Source organism: Sorex fumeus, unplaced genomic scaffold, assembly GCF_029834395.1.
Source record: "Sorex fumeus unplaced genomic scaffold, SorFum_2.1 ptg000009l, whole genome shotgun sequence".
NCBI lineage: Eukaryota > Metazoa > Chordata > Mammalia > Eulipotyphla > Soricidae > Sorex > Sorex fumeus.
The window spans coordinates 27,107,045-27,127,238 of NW_026606066.1; the positions used below are offsets into that span (position 1 = coordinate 27,107,045).

A 20,194-nucleotide genomic window follows, 5' to 3' on the forward strand; every position below is an offset into this window, starting at 1 on the left:
GCCTGATCTGCCTGTTGTCTGTTGTCTACAAGCTGTTCACTCGAGTCATCCTGAATAGGATTGGCAGAACACAAGATGGACAAACATGTGAGCAAGCCGGGTTCTGAAAAGGATTCAGCACAATTGACCATATCCACACGATAACTAAGCTCACTGAGGTTTCTTGGGAGTTCTAAATGATGCTGTCTAAAGTTCATTGATTCAAAGAAGGCCTTTGATTCTGTTGAGACTGAAGCGGTCATTGAGGCCCTAGCGAAACAGGACGTTCAAACTCAATACATCAGGCTCCTCAGTGAGCTGTATTACAGATTCACTACCAAGATCTCACCATTCTACAAGGAAGTGATCATCGACATCAAGAGAGGGGTTCGGCAGGGTGATACCATTTCACTGAAACTCTTCAGTGCCACCCTCGAGAACGTCATTCGATGACTGGAATGGGAAGGAATGGGAGTGAAGATAGACGGTCAGCAACTATACCACCTCTACTTCACTGATGACATCGTTCTAGTGACACCAAACATTAGCCAAGTGGCACAAATGACATCTCTAAATGCAGCAGTTATGTGTACCTAGGTCAAGAAATCAAAATGACAAACGACCTGGCAACTGAGCTGTGCAGGAGGAAGAGAGTGGCGTGGAACGCCTCCAAGAGCGTGAAAGAAATAGCTAAGAGGACAAAGAACCTCTGGCTCTGGGCATATCTCTTTGACTCCACCGTTCTTCCTGCATTAATATACACCTCAGAAACCTGGGCCCTATGAAAACAGGATGAGAACACTATTCTGGTCTCCCAAAGAGGAATCGAAAGAGGTATGCTTGGAGTATCACACTTCACACTTAAGTGAGAGAAGGACTCCAGAGTTCTGACCTCCGTTGACAATTGAGAATTAGGGACGCTGTCTCGTTTGCCTAGGCATCGAAAATCAGATGGGCTGGACACATAATGCGATTTGGAGACGACCGCTGGACTAGAGCCATTACCGACTGGATTCCACGGGAGGTCAAAAGATCGTGTGCCTGCCCACCTATGAGATGGTCAGACTTCTTAAGACCCTGAACAAACGGTTTGAAGCTCTTCGTGTTCCTAGACCAAGCACATGCCATTGGGCTACACTAGCATGAGATAGGGACGAATGGAGACGCTACTGGTGCCTGCTCGAGCAAATCAATAAGTAACGGGATGTCAAGTGATTGAGTGATCAACTTATAGGAATAATTATGACTGACCAGATTATCAATATGGACCATATTTATGTCAAATTATAAAATATTATAACAATATTTTATCAATTTGTCTTATGCATATAGTATACTTTATAATAGTAATATGGGTTCCATACATATTTTAGAAATGTTTGTTTCTATGACCTTGAAGAATGTGAATGGAATTTTGATTGGGACCGACTGTACTGAATCTGCATACTGCTTTTGGTATAACTGTTTAATCAGTGTTAATTTTTCCAAGCCATGATCATGGAGTATCTTTTCTATTTCTTGTGTCCTCTTCTATTTCTTTCAATAGTGGCAATGTTTTCAATGTATAAATTTTCTACCTCCCTTATTAAGTTTATCCTTAAGTACTTTTTCTTTATCCAGATTTCTTATAGTTTGGTGTTTGCCTAAAGAAATGCATTTTGATGTTGATTTTTATGTTGATTCAATAGCCTATTATTTACAATATTGGTTTGTTGTTTCTAAAAGCTTTTTGGTGGAAGCCTTAGGGTCTTCTATGCATTTGTATTTCAACCAATCATCACACCCGAGTTTTTTAATCCAAAATTGGCTTATAAACTTTTTATTGTGTAACTATAGCAGTTTAGTAATAAATGATTTGTAAGTAATACCAGGATAAAAGTTTTGCATAATGGAACTTCTTTTTAAAATTTTCTGCATAAAATTTGTGGTAAATATTGGTATATATGGGTATATTATCTGATCTGCAAATACTGATGGTTGGACTTCTTTCCAATTTAAATCCTTGGGAACTTCTTTTTCTTGCCTAACTGATATAACTAGGTCTTTCAATAAAATGTTGACTAATAATGCAAAAGTAGACACCCTTGTGCCTACTTTAGAGAAAAGGCTTTTAGTTTTTTGCCACCAAGGATGAAGTTAATTAGCTATGGGTTTGCTGCATATGGCCTTTACTATACACTGAGGTTGAAACTAACTACTAACCCTGCCCACCCCCAACTCCATCCAGTTGCTAAGTTTTTATCATGAATAGATGCTGACTCTTGTCAAAAGCTTTCTCTGAACTTATTGGTATGATCATTATCTGTCCTTCTGTTCATGTGGTATATTCACATTAAGTGATCTACATATACTTAACCATATATACACCCCCACAATGAATCATGGTGTGAGCCTTTTGATGCATTGTTAAAATCATTTCAGTGAGATTTTCTTTACTATCTCTACATCTTTGTTCATCATAGGTACTGGTCTGTAATTTTCATTTTTAGTACCCTCCTTTTTTACTGGGAATCAAGTCCAGGGCCTCATACATGCAGGGCAATTGCTCTACCAGAGAGTGACAATCCCTAGATCTCTGTTTTTGGTAATAGGCTAATACTGGCCTCACAAAAGTTAATGGGAATGACTCCTGGGTAGTGTGATGTTTACTTTTTGGGGTTTTTTTTCCCCCCTGTTTTCTGGAAGAGATTCAGGAGGATAGCTGATAAGCATCAGAAGAACTCACTAAAAAATTCCTGTGGAACTGAGTTTTTGTTTTGTGAGAGATTTTGAAATTACTGTTTCACATTCCTTACTAGTAATTGTTATGTTCAGGTCTGCTATTTCATACCTGATTCAGTCTCGGGAGGGTGTATGATTTCCAAAATAATTCATCTGCTTCTTTAAGGTTCTTCAGTTTAGTGGCAGAAGTTAATCACACTAATCTCTTAGAATCTTGTACATCTGTGGAATCTGTTATAAATTCTATTTTGATTTAATTTATTGTAACTTTTTTTAATTTGTTGGGTCTAAGTGAGTGTCAGTCTTATTTACAAAATACCACTATTATCTGGAGCTTACTATTACAGTAAATTGCTCTAAACTTACTAAAAATCTGGAGTATCCTGTTCTAACCTCACATCTGCCTTTCCGCAGCACCTGGTGTTGAATCTCATGAGGAACCACCATATCCATGTATATTCCACTTTCAATCCTCTCTTGTCACTATACCACTCTTTGAGTGCCACCCTTCAATTCTACCACTCTCGCTCCCGAACCTTCAGTTCTCTTGCCCTCATCCACCCTTCGGTCACTTTGCCCTATCAGTCCTAACTACTCTGAGACCCCTATCTGTTTGAATCAGAAATGTTTTAAAACTGTCCCAAAATGAATTCATCAACTCTTTGCCAAAACCTACTGCTTTCTGTATTATCAGACCTTCGTAAATGGCATAAAGGTTTATTCAACTAGCCTAGTTTAAAAGCCCAGGAGTGGGGCTGAACTGATAGCACAGTGGGTAGGGCGTTTGCCTTGCACATGGCCGACCTGGATTCGATTCCCAGCATCCCATATGGTACCCTGAGCTACTGCCAGGAGTAATTCTTGAGTACAGAGCCAGGAGTAACCCCTGTGCATCGCCAGGTGTGACCCAAAAAGGAAATAAATAAAAGCCCAGGAGTCATATTTAATTCTCTCTACTTCTTCAAACTTCTATGTAAGCCCCCCAGAATGTGTGCATGTAGGTGATGTGGAGGGACAACCCACAGGACAGTCAGTAACAAAGCAGCAATCATCAAACCAACACTTTCCCATAACTGTATTTTCACTTGATAACCACAATTCTTTCCAGCGTCACAAACTCCTAAGTACCTTTTATAAAATTTGCTTGCGCGGGCCCAGTAACGTCTCCATTATGAGACTTCTTGTTACTGTGTTTGGCATATTGAATACTCTCTCGGTAGCTTGCCAGGCTCTCTGAGAGGGGCGGAGGAATCGAACCCGACTCAGCCGGGCTTGCTGCTAAGTACCTTTTATAAAATATCACCCAAAAAAAGAATTACTAGGTAAACAGATTTTGAACCATGTAGATATATATTTTTTCAAACTAGTACCATTTTTTGGATTACATTTAAGTATTCAAATGACAAAAAAATTGCTAGATTAAATTAGGTAACATTTTCTAAATTCTCATTCTCAGTAACTATAGCCGTTTAGTCAAAGACCAGTAATAAATAAAAACACTTGGACCACGGCAGGGCTCCACTTCTAGCTCAGGTTTCTTACTTTTGCCTTAATCTGATCATAATACTATTGTCACAAAGTATGGATTTAATCTGAATCTTACCCTAAACCTTTCATTCTGTCGAACATTTACTCTATTCTGGGTTCACTTTTGTACTCAAAGGAACAAAAACCAACACACAATTATACTTGTTTTCTCACTATGCTTTATATCCCTTTTTCAACCAAGAGCTAGCTGATCTAGAGTCTGCTTAAACCTTTACCTCTCGTTGCCATTCTCTCTGAAATAATGGAATCCTTTCTTCTATGAATTCTGCCTTCTTAGCTCAGTACACAGGAAAGCAAGAAAGCAGTAAAGTTCCACAAATAAACAAAATTTCAAAATGCCTTTACAAATCTACATTGCTACTGTGTAGAAAACTTCTCAAACAACCTAATCCAGAATCACAGATAAAATTCAATTAGAATATGATATCAGCACAGCATGTACTTGCTATGGAATAAACCTCAACATATGGAGATGATACTAAATAACATTAAAGTCACAATTAACAGATGCAATTCATAATTCACCTTGTGAAGCAAAACAAGCCTTCCATTAATCAGTCATTTGCAATTTTATTGGGCATAATAGAAAGAAAACACTGATCATAATAAAAATCAATCACTTAAGCTGTACTTACGGGTTAGATGAAAGATTCCATCACAGGCACTAATATGAGACAAAAAGGCATTTCCCAGGCCTTGTCCATTGTGAGCGCCTTTCACAAGGCCAGCAATATCCACCACATTTAGAAAGGCAGGGATTTTGCTAAAAAACAAAGCATGATTTTCTTATAAAATAGCACTAAGAGCCTGCTTATTAGCCAAATAAATTTCCATAACCATCTAATTGCATGATTTTCTTTCCAGAATGGTATTTAGCAGATTACCATTAAAGATTTGACCAACAAACAAGTAACAAAAAGTTAAATAAGAAATCACCTGGCTAGGCAAGTAGTTCAGTAGTGCAATGCATGTGTGAGTCCCTGCACTTGATCTCCAGTTATCTCACTTACACACACACACACACACACACACACACACACACACACACACACAGAGTTTCAATACATACGAACTTTTTTTTAGCTTGGGGGCCACACCCACTGGTGCTCAGGGACTGAGCTCTGCACTCAGGAATTACTCCTGGAGGTGCTTGGGGAACCTTATGGGGTGCTTGATGTCAAACCTGGGATGGCCACATGTGAGGCAAACACCCCACCCACTGTGCTGTGATTCCGGTCCCACATAGGACTTTCTTACCTAAGAAAATGAAGGGATAATATGTTAAACCAAATAGATGTTCTAATTGTGTCACAAGATTAAAATTCATATTATTAAAACCCAATTTTCTATACTGTTTTGTCAGTACACACACACACACACACACAAGTATTAAAGGAGTATATCAAATAAGGCAAGGGAAATATCAGGGAATGAGTCAACTTTTTTTTAACTTATTTTTTGTACACTCCACTAAGTGTACACATTGTGTTTTACATTGTATTATTTCAAAGTTCAAATCAAAAGTGAGTGCTATTAAACCCACTTTACAGGTGAAGAAACTGAATGTAAGAAAAGTTAAGAAATCTACTGCAATGGCCTGAGCACTGCATCTAAAGTCACCTGAAGTGGCACCCAAGGTCCTGAGCAGAACTGGGGAGTAGCACCACCCTCACCAAGTAATAAATCTACAGGGTAACTCAACCAACAGTGATTAAAGTGGAATCCAAACATTATATATGTGGGTTTGTGTTTAATCACCATGCATGTTATATAGCCACAAAATGCATGTGATGATGCGAAACAGTAATCAGTAACATAATTAAATGTATATACAAAACAGTCTTCGCTTAGCTTAAAGGCACAGCCACACAAGTTAGAAACCCCGTTACAAAGACCAGTAGGTCATGTAGAAATGGACACTTAAATGCACGAGTAAATAAAGCTACTTTAAATAGCATATGACAAAAACATACAAGGATGTATGTGTACATATATATACACATATGTGTGTGGAAATGTAAACACTAACTGGAAAAGACACATGAAGGTAGCAGATTGGTGGCTGGGACTAGAGCACTAGTACAGCTATAGTGTTTGTTTGCCTTGCATGTGGCCAACCTGGGTTGAATGAAACCTGGTGTTCTATGAGGTTGCCAAGCACACCCAAGAGTATTTCCTGAGTGCAGAGCCAGGAATAATCACTGAGCTCTGTCAAGTATAGGCCCACCTCCCACCACAAAAATTTAAAAAAAAAAAAAAAAAAAGGCAGTTGACAAAGGTAGAGGAGACACGAGGAGACACAGACATCTGGCCATGTGTGAGACAGGGAGAAGATTCAGTAGTTGTACCTATCTTCAGTCATAAAATAAGTCAGTCCAGGAGATGAACTGCTCAGCAACTACAGTCATCAATATTGTGTTACATATTTGAAAGTTGATGAGCAAACCTTCAAAATTCTTATCTCAAGAAAAGAATTCTTTAACTGTATGGTAATGGATGTTACTATACTTATGATGGTAATCATCTCACAATGAACACAAATATCAAATCATTATGTTGCCAATTATCATGTGTATTTCAATTATATTCCACTAAAAAAGAGCTACAAGCTGATACGATTTTTTTTCTCTTTAATTTCAACTTGAATGACTTTCCTACTGTCTGCATGGAGAGTGACTACTGTATAAAAATACTGAAACAGATGAAGTACTTGATTATTACCAAATCCACAGAAAGCATACACAAAATATGGATATGGTTTTGGCATAAATTGGCACTCTATGCCCCTGCTTTTTTTGGTAGCTATATGGACATTCATTTAAGTAGCAATACCTCCCCAGTGTGGCCTAGAACTCTGGGGAAGATAGTTTTACTCACTCTATAAAAGGGTACAAAGTCTGGGACTATACCATCCCCCTTAATCTCACCCCCTAAGCAAAATTCATCACTCTACACCTTCACACTTTACCTGTCTGCCTAGACTGTCATAAGGGGAAGACTGTTGGAAGGAGCTTAGAGGGGTTTCTAATCAGAAGGGCAAGTCTTAGAAGCAAGCCCCTCTTCCTTTACTCAGAACATGGATGAGCAAGTACAGTTCTTTTGCACTGAGAGACAGATCGTCCATGACCATAAAGGGAAGGCAAGCTTCTAAGTGGGCTCAAAAAGGGGAAGAGGTGGGCCCTACAGGTGACCACCGAGCTACTGAAACAATACTAAACACCTACTCTTGATTCCAAACTCAACACATCCAAGGCAGTCAAATTCAGCCTCAATGATATCACTTCTAATAACTGGAAGCATCCGCCAGGTAAAATATGAAGCACAGAACCAAGGTGAGGAGTGAAAGGCACAGATCATTGAAGTGAGAGCCTTAGGTTCTATTCCTGGTTGACATCAAGCATCTGTGTTATCCTCAGCAAATCATTCCACCTTCATCAGCTATAGTTCCCTTTTATGAGGAAATCAGACTGGACCATCTATCATCGTTATATATTTTTTAATTAAATTTATGTTCTTTTTTTGTGAGGGGGAGGGGCAGTCATACTTGGCAGTACTCAGGGAACCATATGTGGTGCCTGAGGCTAAACCTGGGTCAGCCACATGTAAGGCAAGTTACTTAAGGACTGTCTTTATCTATCCAGCCCCCAAAATGATATTCTTCCATGTGTTGCAGACGACTGCTGGACTAGAACCAGTGGTCACAGTGAGATACAGTTACAAAGCTGTTCATGATTGGGCTTCAGTCATAAAATTATATTCTTAGTCCTGGATTCCTAAATTAACGCCAAGATAAAAGTTAAAACTATTTTGAAAGTCACTCTAAAAAAATAAAAACTTGAATGCGAAGTCTATGATTTTCAGTCGCTGTACCAATCACTTTAAGATATGAGTAAAATAGTGTTTTCAGACCAAAGGAAACTTTTTTCAGACCAAAATAATAAAGTTAAAAGGTTTTTTAATTGTTTTTATTTATTATTTTTAACCTTATTTTGTTATTATTTTATTATTATTTTTAACCTTATTTAAACACAACTATAGTATGGTGTTAAAAAGAAAAAGTTATAGATTTTTCTTCACTAGAAACAGACTAAAATGATAAGCAAGATTTTTTTTTTAATTAAAGTAAAAATGAGGAGCTGGAGAGACAACTGCATGTACCAGGCGTGCATCTGAGTTTCATCCTCACACCACATGGATCCCTGGCACTGCTGGTCTAGCCGCAGTAGCCCCCAGTTCCCTGGTCCAGAGCAGCACCACACCTCCAGGTGAAGCTCGAACCATCAGGTCTGTGCAGATGGACTGAGTATCACAGTAAGTGGTCCCCAGGTACCAGAGCATATCTGGGAGCCTAATTCCCCCAAAATAAATTGAGGCTCATATATATACTTTGCACATATATATAGGAGCCTGGCAAGCTACCCGTATTCGATATGCCAGAAATAGTAACAATAACAGGCCTCATTCCCCTGACTTTGAAAGAGCCACCAATATGCCACTGGGCTACACTAGCACGTGACAGGGATGAATGGAGTCATTACTGGCGCCCGCTCGAGCAAATCGATGATCAACAGGATGACAAGTGACAAGTGATATATACTTCAGTAATAAACCTTTGCATGATGAGACCCACGGTTCAATCCATAGCACAATACGTGCTTTAGAAGTAAATAATATAGAACTTGCATGATAGCAAAGTCTGCAGGGAATGACAGAGAAAAATATGTTGTCTTTTTTATTGTTATTATTTATTAAGCCCCAAAGACAAAAATTAAAATTACAAAAAAATTAAAAGAGTCCCATTCATATTTTTATTGCCATAAAGGCATTTATTTATTCAATGATCTGTAGTAACTAAAAGCAAGGATGTTTTGAGAATTTAATTTCCTCGCTGCTTAATATTTCAACAGAGCTAAAGTTCAAACCCCTCTCGGAGAGCCCGGCAAGCTACCGAGAGTATCTTGCCCGCAGAGCCTGGCAAGCTCCCTGTGACGTATTCGATATGCCAAACACAGTAACAACAAAGTCTCCAATGGAGACGTTACTGGGCCCGCTCGAGCAAATCGATGATCAACGGGAGGGCCTTTACCTTTACCTTTTAAAGTTCAAAAGCTTTAATTTTTTGAGCTAAAGTTCAAAAGCTTTATTGTTGGCCAGGGATGGGGTTCAATGGCAGGACCCATACTTGCACATATGAGACCTGTTCATCAATCCCCTGCACCACCAAAAAGAAAGTTCTTCGTTAGCTACTTTACTATTGCTGATGTTCTCTTCAAATGTCTAAAAATGTTCAACAGTGTGACCTGTCCATACAGTGCAGTGCCGGGAGTCAGGAGAGCAGACACAGCACCGACTGGGGCTGGAATATCGGGGGTGCTGCTAGGTAGGAGAGCAGTCCAAGCCAACAAGGGCTTCAGAAGGGTCATAAGCCTAACTACCTACAAAAGGACAGAGCAAACCAGGTATGCTGAGGGTAAGAGAAGCTAGCCTTATAAAAATTAGAGAAGAAATGAACAAATAGAAAAAGTGAGGGAGGAAAAAAAAAAGTCCTAAAATGTAAGACTGAAATTTGAAGTGAATTCATGGTATTTATGTAGATACAGAAATTTAAAAAGTGCATGTATGTATGTAAAAGGTAAAGGTAAAGGCCCTCCCGTTGATCGTCGATTTGCTCGAGCGGGCCCAGTAACGTCTCCATTGGAGACTTTGTTGTTACTGTGTCTGGCATATCGAATACTCTCGGTAGCTTGCCGGGCTCTCCGAGAGGGGCGGAGGAATCGAACTCGGGTCGGCCATGTTGGCCGCTTGTAAGGTGAACGCCCTACCCGCTGTGCTATCGCTTATGTATGTATACATATATATATATATATATAGAGAGAGAGAGAGAGAGAGACATACATACATACAGTGCATCTATATGTGTTTGTGTTCTAGGAACAGTGCTACACTGAGAAGGAACAGGCCAACCAACATACCAGAAGCCAGGAACATTACTATACTCAGATATTTTGTTTCTGCAGATTACTCTCCTTTAAAAGGAAGAGAGGGGCTGGAGCGATAGCACAGTGGGTAGGGCGTTTGCCTTGCACGCAGCCAAGCCAGGTTTGATTCCCAGCATGGCCCCCAGAGCACTGCCAGGAGTAATTCCTGAGTGCATGAGCCAGGAGTAACCCCTGTGCATCACCAGATGTGATCAAGAGGGGGGGAGGGGGGGTTTGATAAAAATCACGAAAGATAAGGCTAGGCTAAGAAGATAATTTCAGATTAAAGATGACTAATGGGATTAAATAACTGAATGACATTATCTCACTTTTGATCTCAGGCCAAAAACAAAGCAAATTACTGACAATTAGAGAAATCTAAATGGAATCTATAATAAAGATGGCAATACTGGGTGTGCTAGTGCCCTGATTTTGATTATTTACTGTGGTTATCATACAAGTATATGTCTATATTGTCTATATTTAGTCAATATAAACTGAAGAATTAAAGTCTGGTACAACAGGCTTTGCGCTTAAAGTCTAGTACAACAGACTTTCAACTTAAATTCAAAGAGAGAAATCGGGGTAAAGGGTACACAAGCATTCTATGTGTCATTTTGCAGCTTTTGTATAAATTTGAAGTAATCTTATAATAAACTTATTTTTGGTTTTGTTTTTTGTTCGTTTTTCTCTTGGTTATGTTTTGGGGCCACACATGGCAATGCTTAAGGCTAGATTAACTCCTGAATCTGTGTCAGGGATCACTACTAGTGGGCTTGTGGATCATATGGGGTGCCAGGGATTGAATCTGAATGAGCCACCAGCAAGGCAAACGCCCTACCCTCAGTACTACTGCCCTAGCCCTAATTAAGTTATTTTTAAAGACCACATAATTTAGCTAGAGGAAATCATTAAGTCAAATCTGAGGGATATCACATGAGTTACATCAAATGACAACAGGTTATACCCAACTGAATAACACTAATATGAATAAATATATAAACAGGTAAATAAAGATGAGAAATCACTTTCTTATAATAGAACATCAATAAAGACGGAATCACACCATCATTATGTGAATATCTAAATTAAATATTTAGAGTAATAATTAATCCACTAGATACTCAATGGATGCTAAAACCAATGGATAAAAGTTGAAGAAATGAATGAATATACAGGACCAATGGGCTGGAGCAATAGCACTGTGGATAGGGCGTTTGCCTTGCACGCAGCTAATCCGGGCCAACCCAGGTTTGATTTTTCTGCCCCTCTCGGAGAGCCCAGCAAGCTACTGAGAGTATCGCACTCGCATGGCAAAGCCTGGCAAGCTACCCATGACGTATTCGATATGCCAAAAACAGTAACAATGGAGATGTTACTGGTGCCTGCTCGAGCAAATTGATGAACAACGGGAGGACAGTGCTACAGGAGTAATTGCTAGATTTAGGGATGCAGGGGTGAGGAAAGAGAGAAATCACAACTAATGTTGGTCCTTATAAAATAGTGTTTCCAAGCAACTTGTAAAACAGTATTTGTTACTAAGAAGTCTTGAGAATAAACAAATTTGGCGTAAGACTGGGTGAAGTCAAAATCCAGTCTAGTTATCCAGTCAATGTCAAGAGGCATTTGGATATGTCTGGAGTCAGCAAAACTCAGACAGGAAATAGAAACTTGAGACTTATCATATTCAAAATAGTGAATCAAAAAGGATACATAATATTAATCAACTATCAATTATGAATAATTTTAAATTGTCCCATTTAAAAATAAATTAGCTAAATTTTTATCTATAGAGCATTAATAATACCTCAAGTTTAAAAAAACTACAACTCTAAGTAAATGTGTAGAAAGAAGTACGGAAGATCTATCCCAAATTATTTATACATAGCTGTTTCAAAGTAAAGGAAGTACAGGTGACTTTAATTCGTTATACATTTCCATACGATCTGAACTTTCTGTAATAACTACCTTCTCTTACTTTCTACCTAAAAAGCTTTACTTATTTTTTCTAAAGATAAGAATTATACATGGTTGACATAAAAAGTTCAAGCATTGAAAAGAAAAAGGAATAAAATCACCTGAAATCGGAAAATCACATTATTCAGAGATAACCAGTTAGTGATTTTTCATTTCATGCATTTTATGAATGCACTCATATATAATTTACACGAATGGGCAAGAGTCATGCAAAGTATTTCTTCTACTTCATATTGCCCAGATACAAATATTAAGTATAATATAATCATTGGCTATATTCTTCCACATTCATAATTTCCTCCCTCCCATTGGGCAGGCAGCATCAGGGTTTGAACCAGTGGCCTCTGCCAAGTATTTTAAGTTCACTAAACCATCTTATATTACTTTTATAATCTCCCCCAAACAAAACCATACATTAAGCCGGGGTGGAGGGAACAAACTCTACGTGATTTAATATATATAATTTACATATATTTACTCCATCTACATAGGACAATCAAACAAACAATGACATACAGATTTTCTTACCTTGCTGGTTTGTGGTACTGGCAAAGAAAATCAAACCTTTCATCTGGCACAGGTACTCGGCTCTCATTAGGATCAATAGTGCAGAATGGGAAGTTTTCTGCTGAAGCCTGACTATTGGTTAATACGTTGAAGAAAGTAGATTTTCTAAAATGAATAAAAACAATTTCAATCAATTTTCAGGTTAACACTGAGATGAAATTATCTCATTGTAATTTCAATGCTCAAATAAGATCCATAAAGATTTTTTTAAAAACCATCTAGAATGGAGAATGCTTTCTTTTTAACATAAATGTATAAAATTTATAATAATGCATCTCACCACTTGTAATTAGATTGTTTCTATCCCCATCTATGAGGAACTTAAAAGGCATTTTCCCAGGAATCTTTGTTACAAATGATAACTAAAGATTTCACATCATATCACAACCCATATCATTCCTGGTAGTGCCTGTATGACTTCACCGAAACCTAGTAACAAGCAATCTGCATTAATGTAGAGAAGTGTATCACTTAATGTTAGTCACCTTGCAAGCATTTTGCACTGGTAAAGAGACACTAATTCTCTAATAGGTAACTGAGACTGGAACTCATACAACCTTCTAGTTTTCAATATATATGGATTATTGGTAAAGTCGAGAATTGTAAAACTTAAAAAAAGTATTTCTTAATAATTTTATTTTTAAAAATCACTAATGATGAATAAAATAGTTGATGATTTTCCAGCTATCTTAATTTTATCAGGGAATACTGTCACTGTCGCTGTCACTGTCCTCCTGTTGTTCATCGATTTGCTCGAGCGGGCCCAGTAATGTTTCCATTTTTGAGACTGTGTTGTTACTGTGTTTTGGAATATTGAATACGTCACGGGTAGCTTGCCAGGAGAGATACTCTTCGGTAGCTTGCCAGGTTCTCCAAGAGAAACAGAGGAATCGAACCCGGCTCAGCCGGGCTGGCTGCGTGCAAGGCAAATGCCCTACCGCTGTGCTATCACTCCATGCACAGAAAATTCCAATTCATTAATACCATTTTAAAAAATAATTATAGTGCCGAAACTCAGATCTAAAAAAATGCATATTTTTTAAAAAGAAGAAATTAATTAAGTAGCTATAAGTATGCATAAACTGAGCAGCTGGTACTTCCAGAGAAAAATGTTTACAATGAGAGGAATTTTTTTGTGGGGGGGGGGGGAGGGAAGGATATAGTGGATGGAGCTGGGAGCCACTCCTATTGGTACTGCTGGGAGCAAGGCAGTGCCAGGCCTCTGGCCCGAAAAGCATGTGCTAGTTCACTGCACTATTTCCTTGGCTCATCAGGAGCAAATCTATAACCGAAGAATACTGAAGAAGTCCAAAGTCTATGTTAGGAAGGTAGGATTTATAAATGAATACTAGTCTCTTTTCTAAACTTTTTGTTTTTTAGAATAAAAATGCCTTCAAAGATGAGACCTAAGGCCAGAGAGATAACTCAGAGGACTGAGCGCATACATCCAGGCAGCTTGGGTTTGATTTCCCCGCACCAGGGATGCTCCCTTGAGCACCCAAGGACAGAGCCACGTATATCCTTGGCTGGAAATGACCCAAAATCTACAATAACAAGAAATATGAGATCTAACAGCTGGGGGCTGTAACTACTCCATGGTAAAGCCAAGCTTTGAGGGCATGTAAGGTCCTGGAGTGGATCCTCAGCACCAAAGAAACAACAATGTAGATCAAACCTAAGTTCAAACTCATCAGAAGAATTCATATTTACTCCATTAGCTTATCTGGCTGAACATTTAAGCAAATGAAACTGCTATTCCCCTCCTCCCCCTCCCTCCCTCCCAGCAATGTTCAGGGGTTACACCTGGCTCTGCATTCAGGAAGTACTCCTGGCAGAGTATGGGAAACAGTATGGGATGCTGGAAATCAAACCCTGGTCGGCTGCACGCAAGGCAAAGGCCCTACCCCCAGTACTATTGTTCTGGCCCTTTGTCTCTTGAGTTTTTGGTTTTTGTTTTTAAGAAAGCTGCCTTTTGCTTTTTTTTTTTTTAATTAATTTAATGAGTTACCGTGAGACACAGTTACAGATTTACAAATTTTCGTCTCTTGAGTTTTAAGAGATGTTCTGATGCAGTGATTGTTCAATGTTAAGCCAGGCCCAGTTATGGATAAAGAGGGAAAGGGCAAACAATAGGCCTTGGAAAGATTCTTGAAGACTATGCAGGCCCTAGAGACAGAAGGTATTTAAACAATCTATCTCAAAATTTTATAAGAACAGATTATTGTCTCCAAAGACTCATTAACATCTGACATGTGTCCAGAATGCCTTAAGACAGGACTCCCTCCCCAGCATGCCCAACCATAAATGTATCCTAACTTATTTTCCCAACCAGCCCTATAAAAACCCCTATATAAACCTGAGAGAAAGATGGGGTTCGGGGGACAAGAAGTCTACCATGTTCTCATAAAACCTTTTCTGCAACGACTCTTATCTCTTGAGTAACTGAGCTCTGAGCTTGGGTTTGGCAATAATAGAGCATCTGCTTTGAGATGTTTGAGGCAGGGAGGGAAGAGGAAGGGAGAAGATAGGAGAAAAGGGGGGGGAGGGGAGGGGAGTGGAAGAGAGAGGAGGTCTTAGGAGATACAACTGTAAAGCTTGGCTCTGCAATCAGTTAACTAGATTCAGGCACAGCAGAAAGAGGAGAAGAGAGGGGAGGGGAAGGGAGGGGAGGGGAGGGGAGGGGAGGGGAGGGGAGGGGAGGGGAGGGGAGGGGAGAGGAGGAAAGAAAGAAAAGGTAAGAAAGAAAGAAAGAAAGAAAGAAAGAAAGAAAGAAAGAAAGAAAGAAAGAAAGAAAACTGAATAACACAAACACACAAACTTGTTAAATTCATACTAGTAAATTATAAGTCTGGTAACAATCCCAGAATTTTAAGAATGACAATTAAGAAATCACTGTTTACTATAGTTAATTTTTCATTTCAGTCCCATTGAGATACCTATAAAGTTGTAGTCTATTTGCAACAAAATCCAAACTTTAAACTAATTTTTAAGTAACACATATCATAGTGTCATTTTTTAAAAGATAACTCACATCCAGACTATGAGCTTTAACTGTAGTGTCCATTAAAAATAACCAAAGGAACCAAGGAGTCCCATATGGTCCCCAGCATGGCTGGGGAGTCTCTGGAGGTCCTTAGAACCACCAGGTCCAATGCTGCACTAAGCAAAATGAGTGAGGGCCCCTGAAAAAAACAACCAAGACTTCTTGATAAATGGTTTATTCCAGATTTAAAGTAAAGTAAAGGCCCTCCCGTTGATCATCGATTTGCTCGAGCGGGCCCAGTAACGTCCCCATTGGAGACTTTGTTGTTACTGTGTCTGGCATATTCGAATACTCTCGGTAGCTTGCCTGGCTCTCCGAGCTTGCCAGGCTCTCCGAGAGGGGCGGAGGAATCGAACTCGGGTCGGCCATGTTGGCTGCATGCAAGGCAGACGCCCTACCCGCTGTGAAGTTCCAAATACTTTTCCCAAGAGAAAACAAGAAAGCTTTTATGAAAAACCAGACTCGGGGCTGGCACAATAGCACAGTAAGTAGAGCGTTTGCCTTGCACGAGGCCGACCCTGGTTCAATTCCCAGCCTCCCATATGGTGCCCCGAGCACAGCCAGGAGTAATTTCTGAGTGCAGAGCCAGGAGGAACCCCTGAGCATTGCCGGGTGTGACCCAAAAAGCAAAAATAAAACAAAACAAAACAAAACAAAAACCATAGACTCCTATCAAAATCATTCTGAAGCCTTAAAATTAAGCCCAGTGTCCAAAGATATGTCAATCTGGATGAACATCAACAAGAACAGTTACGAGGGTCATAACAAATCAACTTCATATCCATGAGCTGTCAGTAATGCTCAGCAGAAAACATCTCTGGCCACCATTTACATGGACCAAGTGATTCTTTGAAGATTATTACTGTGTCCCTGTTGCTTGTACTACAATTTTACAGGGAAAATTTTAAAAATTGATGGATTATTTTGTGAACAAAGAAGAAAAAGTGTGTTTTCAAAAGTCCAGTGACGTTCTATCTCTTTCCAGCCCGCATTTGGTGGTCTTGGACCACTTCCCCGACCCCGGGGAGGTCGATGGTGATGGGCAGGCGAAGGAAGGAACGAAGGCCAGGCTGGTCAGTATCAACTGTGGTTTATTCCAATCTTCACTCCCCTTCTGCTTCTCTCTCTCTCAAGCCCGAACCCCTCTCACTTCTGACTTTGCCTTCTGGAGCCTGAGCCGAGTTACAGTCTTAGTTTATATAGCAATCACATAGGGTGGTGACACAAAGGTGGGATGAACATTAACAAAACAAAGAGAGGTAAGACCACTCCTCCAGGAGATTAACTCAGAGAATAAAATCTCATCTAAAGAGATTACTTCAGATTACTAGGAGATCTGCTCAAGGGTAGATCCCAACAAGGGTGTGCTCTTTCCTCAGCTAGTAATCCACTTAAATAGTTGTAGAAAATCTACTTCTAATATTTCTAGCAATGTCATTCTGCATTATGAGCACAGTAAGAGATAGAAACTTACAGTTTGGTTCTTCCTGAGAATATTTCACTATATATTCTGCAGTCCTCAGGCCAGGTTAGTCTTCCTAGCCCCACCAGGGTCCTAGTCTCATTGTTACCTTTGGATCATGACAGCATTTGTCTATGACCATGCCCTCAACTTACAGTTGAGTATTGTGGTGCTTTGGCCTGGCCCATTTCAATGACAGGGTAGCGCACAGCTTGCCCTAGGTCCATTCAGTCCCTGTATGGTCCCCTGAGCAACACCTGGAGTAATTCCTGGGTGCAGAGCCAGGAGTAACCCCTGTGTATCACCAGGTGTGGCCCAAAAAGGAAAAAAAAATTAATCTTGAGACACACAAATGAATCTTGGACCTGAGCAACTTGCTGCAGAGATGGTCTTAGACTCTGCAATAAGCCGTTTCCACTGGCCGACTCCAGACTGGGGCAAATGCCATCGCTCTGCCTGCCCTCTTGGAGCCCCAGAAGCCGCAATTTTCTAGAAGTCAGCAACAAGCTCCAGGTACGAGTGGTGGTGATGGCAAATGCCAGGCCTCATGAGACAGGGGAGGAGTGGGCCCTTTTCCTTCCCCCCGCCCTGATGGGAATCTGAGATGATGCCACATCTGGCTGCCATCTACTTAAGCTCCCACATGGCCATGATTCAGACACACAAAAGAATCTCAGACCCAAGCAACTTGCTCCAACCATCTCTTCAGGCCTTAATTACTAAAATTTTAGAATTTCTAGAGAGCAAGAGCGGCCATGTGACATCATATTGTATTCATAACAAGAAATACAAAACACATTGCCTAGCACTACCTTTTCGGCAGGTATGAACGGTGGTGGAACTGGTCTCAAATATCGAAGATAACTAAAGCAGAGAGAGTATTGTGCAAATTGTCTGCCACACATGCAGGGGGAGGTCTGGAATGGCGGGGAATACATCTTGGAAAACGTGCACTGGTGAAGGGATGGATGTTTGATGACTGTATGAACAAAGCTCAAACATGGGAAGTTTTGTTACTGTACCTCATGGTGAATCAATTAAAAAAAATCTGAATCTCTGTGAAATGGGCTGGAGTGATAGCACAGCGGTAGGGCGTTCGCCTTACAAGCGACCAACATGGCCGACCCGAGTTCAATTCCTCCACCCCTCTCGGAGAGCCCGGCAAGCTACCGAGAGTATTCAATATGCCAGACACAGTAACAACAAAGTCTCCAATGGAGACGTTACTGGGCCCGCTCGAGCAAATCGACGATCAACGGGAGGGCCTTTACCTTTACCTTTACCTCTGTGAAATACACGGTTATTCATGATTGGATTTTAGTCATACAATGTCCCAACATCCATCCCCTTCACCAGTGTACATTTCCCATCACTAATATCCCCAATTTCCTTCCCGCACCCGCACCTACCCAGCCTACATCTATGGCAGACATTTTCTCCTCACCCACATCCCCCTACACCGCCCCATCCCCACCTTCTTTTAGGCACTGTGGTTTGCAAAACAGGTACTGAAAGGTTGTCATGTGCATCACTGTTGGAGTACATGGAGCTTAGGTTTATCAGGTTGCACCCATCACAGTGCTCCCGAGTCACTCCCATTACTTTGTCTGTCTGTAACCTCTTCTATGCTCTCTTCCCCAACCAATTTGTAAGGTCTAATCCTGCTTAGACACTGAAGCTGTACTGTAAGTAAATATTGTCTTTCTCCTCTCCTTATGTCTTTTGAGCAGTTTACTTTAATACAATGTCCTTTTGTACAGATACAGGAAGACAATTAATTAATATTATGCTTTATAACTTAGGATTTAATTGGCTTTGGATATTATTCACTCCTGGGCATCTGCCTTCTCAACTTAAGCCTCAGTTGCCCTCACTTCCTAGCAGTCCAAGGGCAGGGTCCCGACATGGGACTGGATGGAACCAGGGCAAGCCGGTAAGTTATGTGCTACCCTGGCATCGCAATGGGCCAGGCCAAGGTGCCACGATTCTTAACTGTAAGTTAAGAGTTTGATCATAGGCAAATGCTGTCATGATCCAAAAGTAACGACAAGACTAGGACCCTGCTGCTAGGAATAGGAAAGATATCTGGCCTGAGAATGACAGTCTGAGATTGAGATGGCCCTGGGAGAGCAATTCTATAAGCTCAAGGTATTTCTTACTGTGTCCATACAAAATGATTAATATTATGTGTGCTTATGTTGGTTGGACAAGGAGAGGAGAAACACGTCCTAGAAGCAATTTTCCTATGTGTCCTGACTAGCTTGGATGAGACTGAACCTTTCTCCCCTCCAAACTGCCTTCAGTAAATGATTTCAGTATAATGAAGCAGCTTCCCTTTTCCACAGAAACCTAGCTGGTCTTGGATATGCAGATCTCAGGTGCTAGCCAGGACTGATCTTTGGGATGTAGATTTCCAGCTCTGGCCAGGCTGGTCTTTGGGATGCAAATCCAAGTGCTTGTAAAGGTGAGGCCAGGCCTGGGGATGTAAAGAAACAATGTGGATGTAAAGAAACAATGTATGGTTTGCCCCCTCAATGTTCTTTCTGAAACTCCTTTTGATGACATCACTATATTGCGCCCTTTAGAGGTACTATGATCTATATAAGGGAGATTCCAGGGCTCTCTGGGGGGACATGTGCATCAGAGAACCTGGGAAGATGGGGCTGAGGACAGAAGCTGAGAGAACAAAGGTGCACGTGCTTGAGGATTCCTGAGGTCTCCATGACATACATCTCTTCCATGTTATAAACTGCTGCTAAGACCAACCAGCTTGGCCTTGTTTCCTTCCTTCGCCTGACCATCGCCATCGACCTCCCTGGAGTGGGGAAACGGCCTGACGCCGGCCGTTTTATATTTTGTGTGTTTACACACATCACTTTACTCCTTTCAGCACTAGGTTCTTGACTAGAGTCATCATTT

General features: G+C 40.4%; 1 protein-coding gene across 2 annotated transcripts in view; it reads right to left on the reverse strand.

Annotated features, from left to right (window-relative positions):
- The window catches only part of OLA1 (Obg like ATPase 1), a 189,932-nt gene that overhangs the window by 144,646 nt on the left and 25,092 nt on the right, over positions 1-20,194 (reverse strand). For both annotated transcript variants that reach the window (XM_056110333.1, XM_056110334.1), the window contains exons 3-4: positions 12,732-12,875; positions 4,884-5,011 (exon numbers count right to left, since the gene is read on the reverse strand). In XM_056110333.1, the coding sequence (XP_055966308.1) occupies positions 4,884-5,011; positions 12,732-12,875 (272 nt within the window). The remainder of the gene's footprint in view (positions 1-4,883; positions 5,012-12,731; positions 12,876-20,194) is intronic.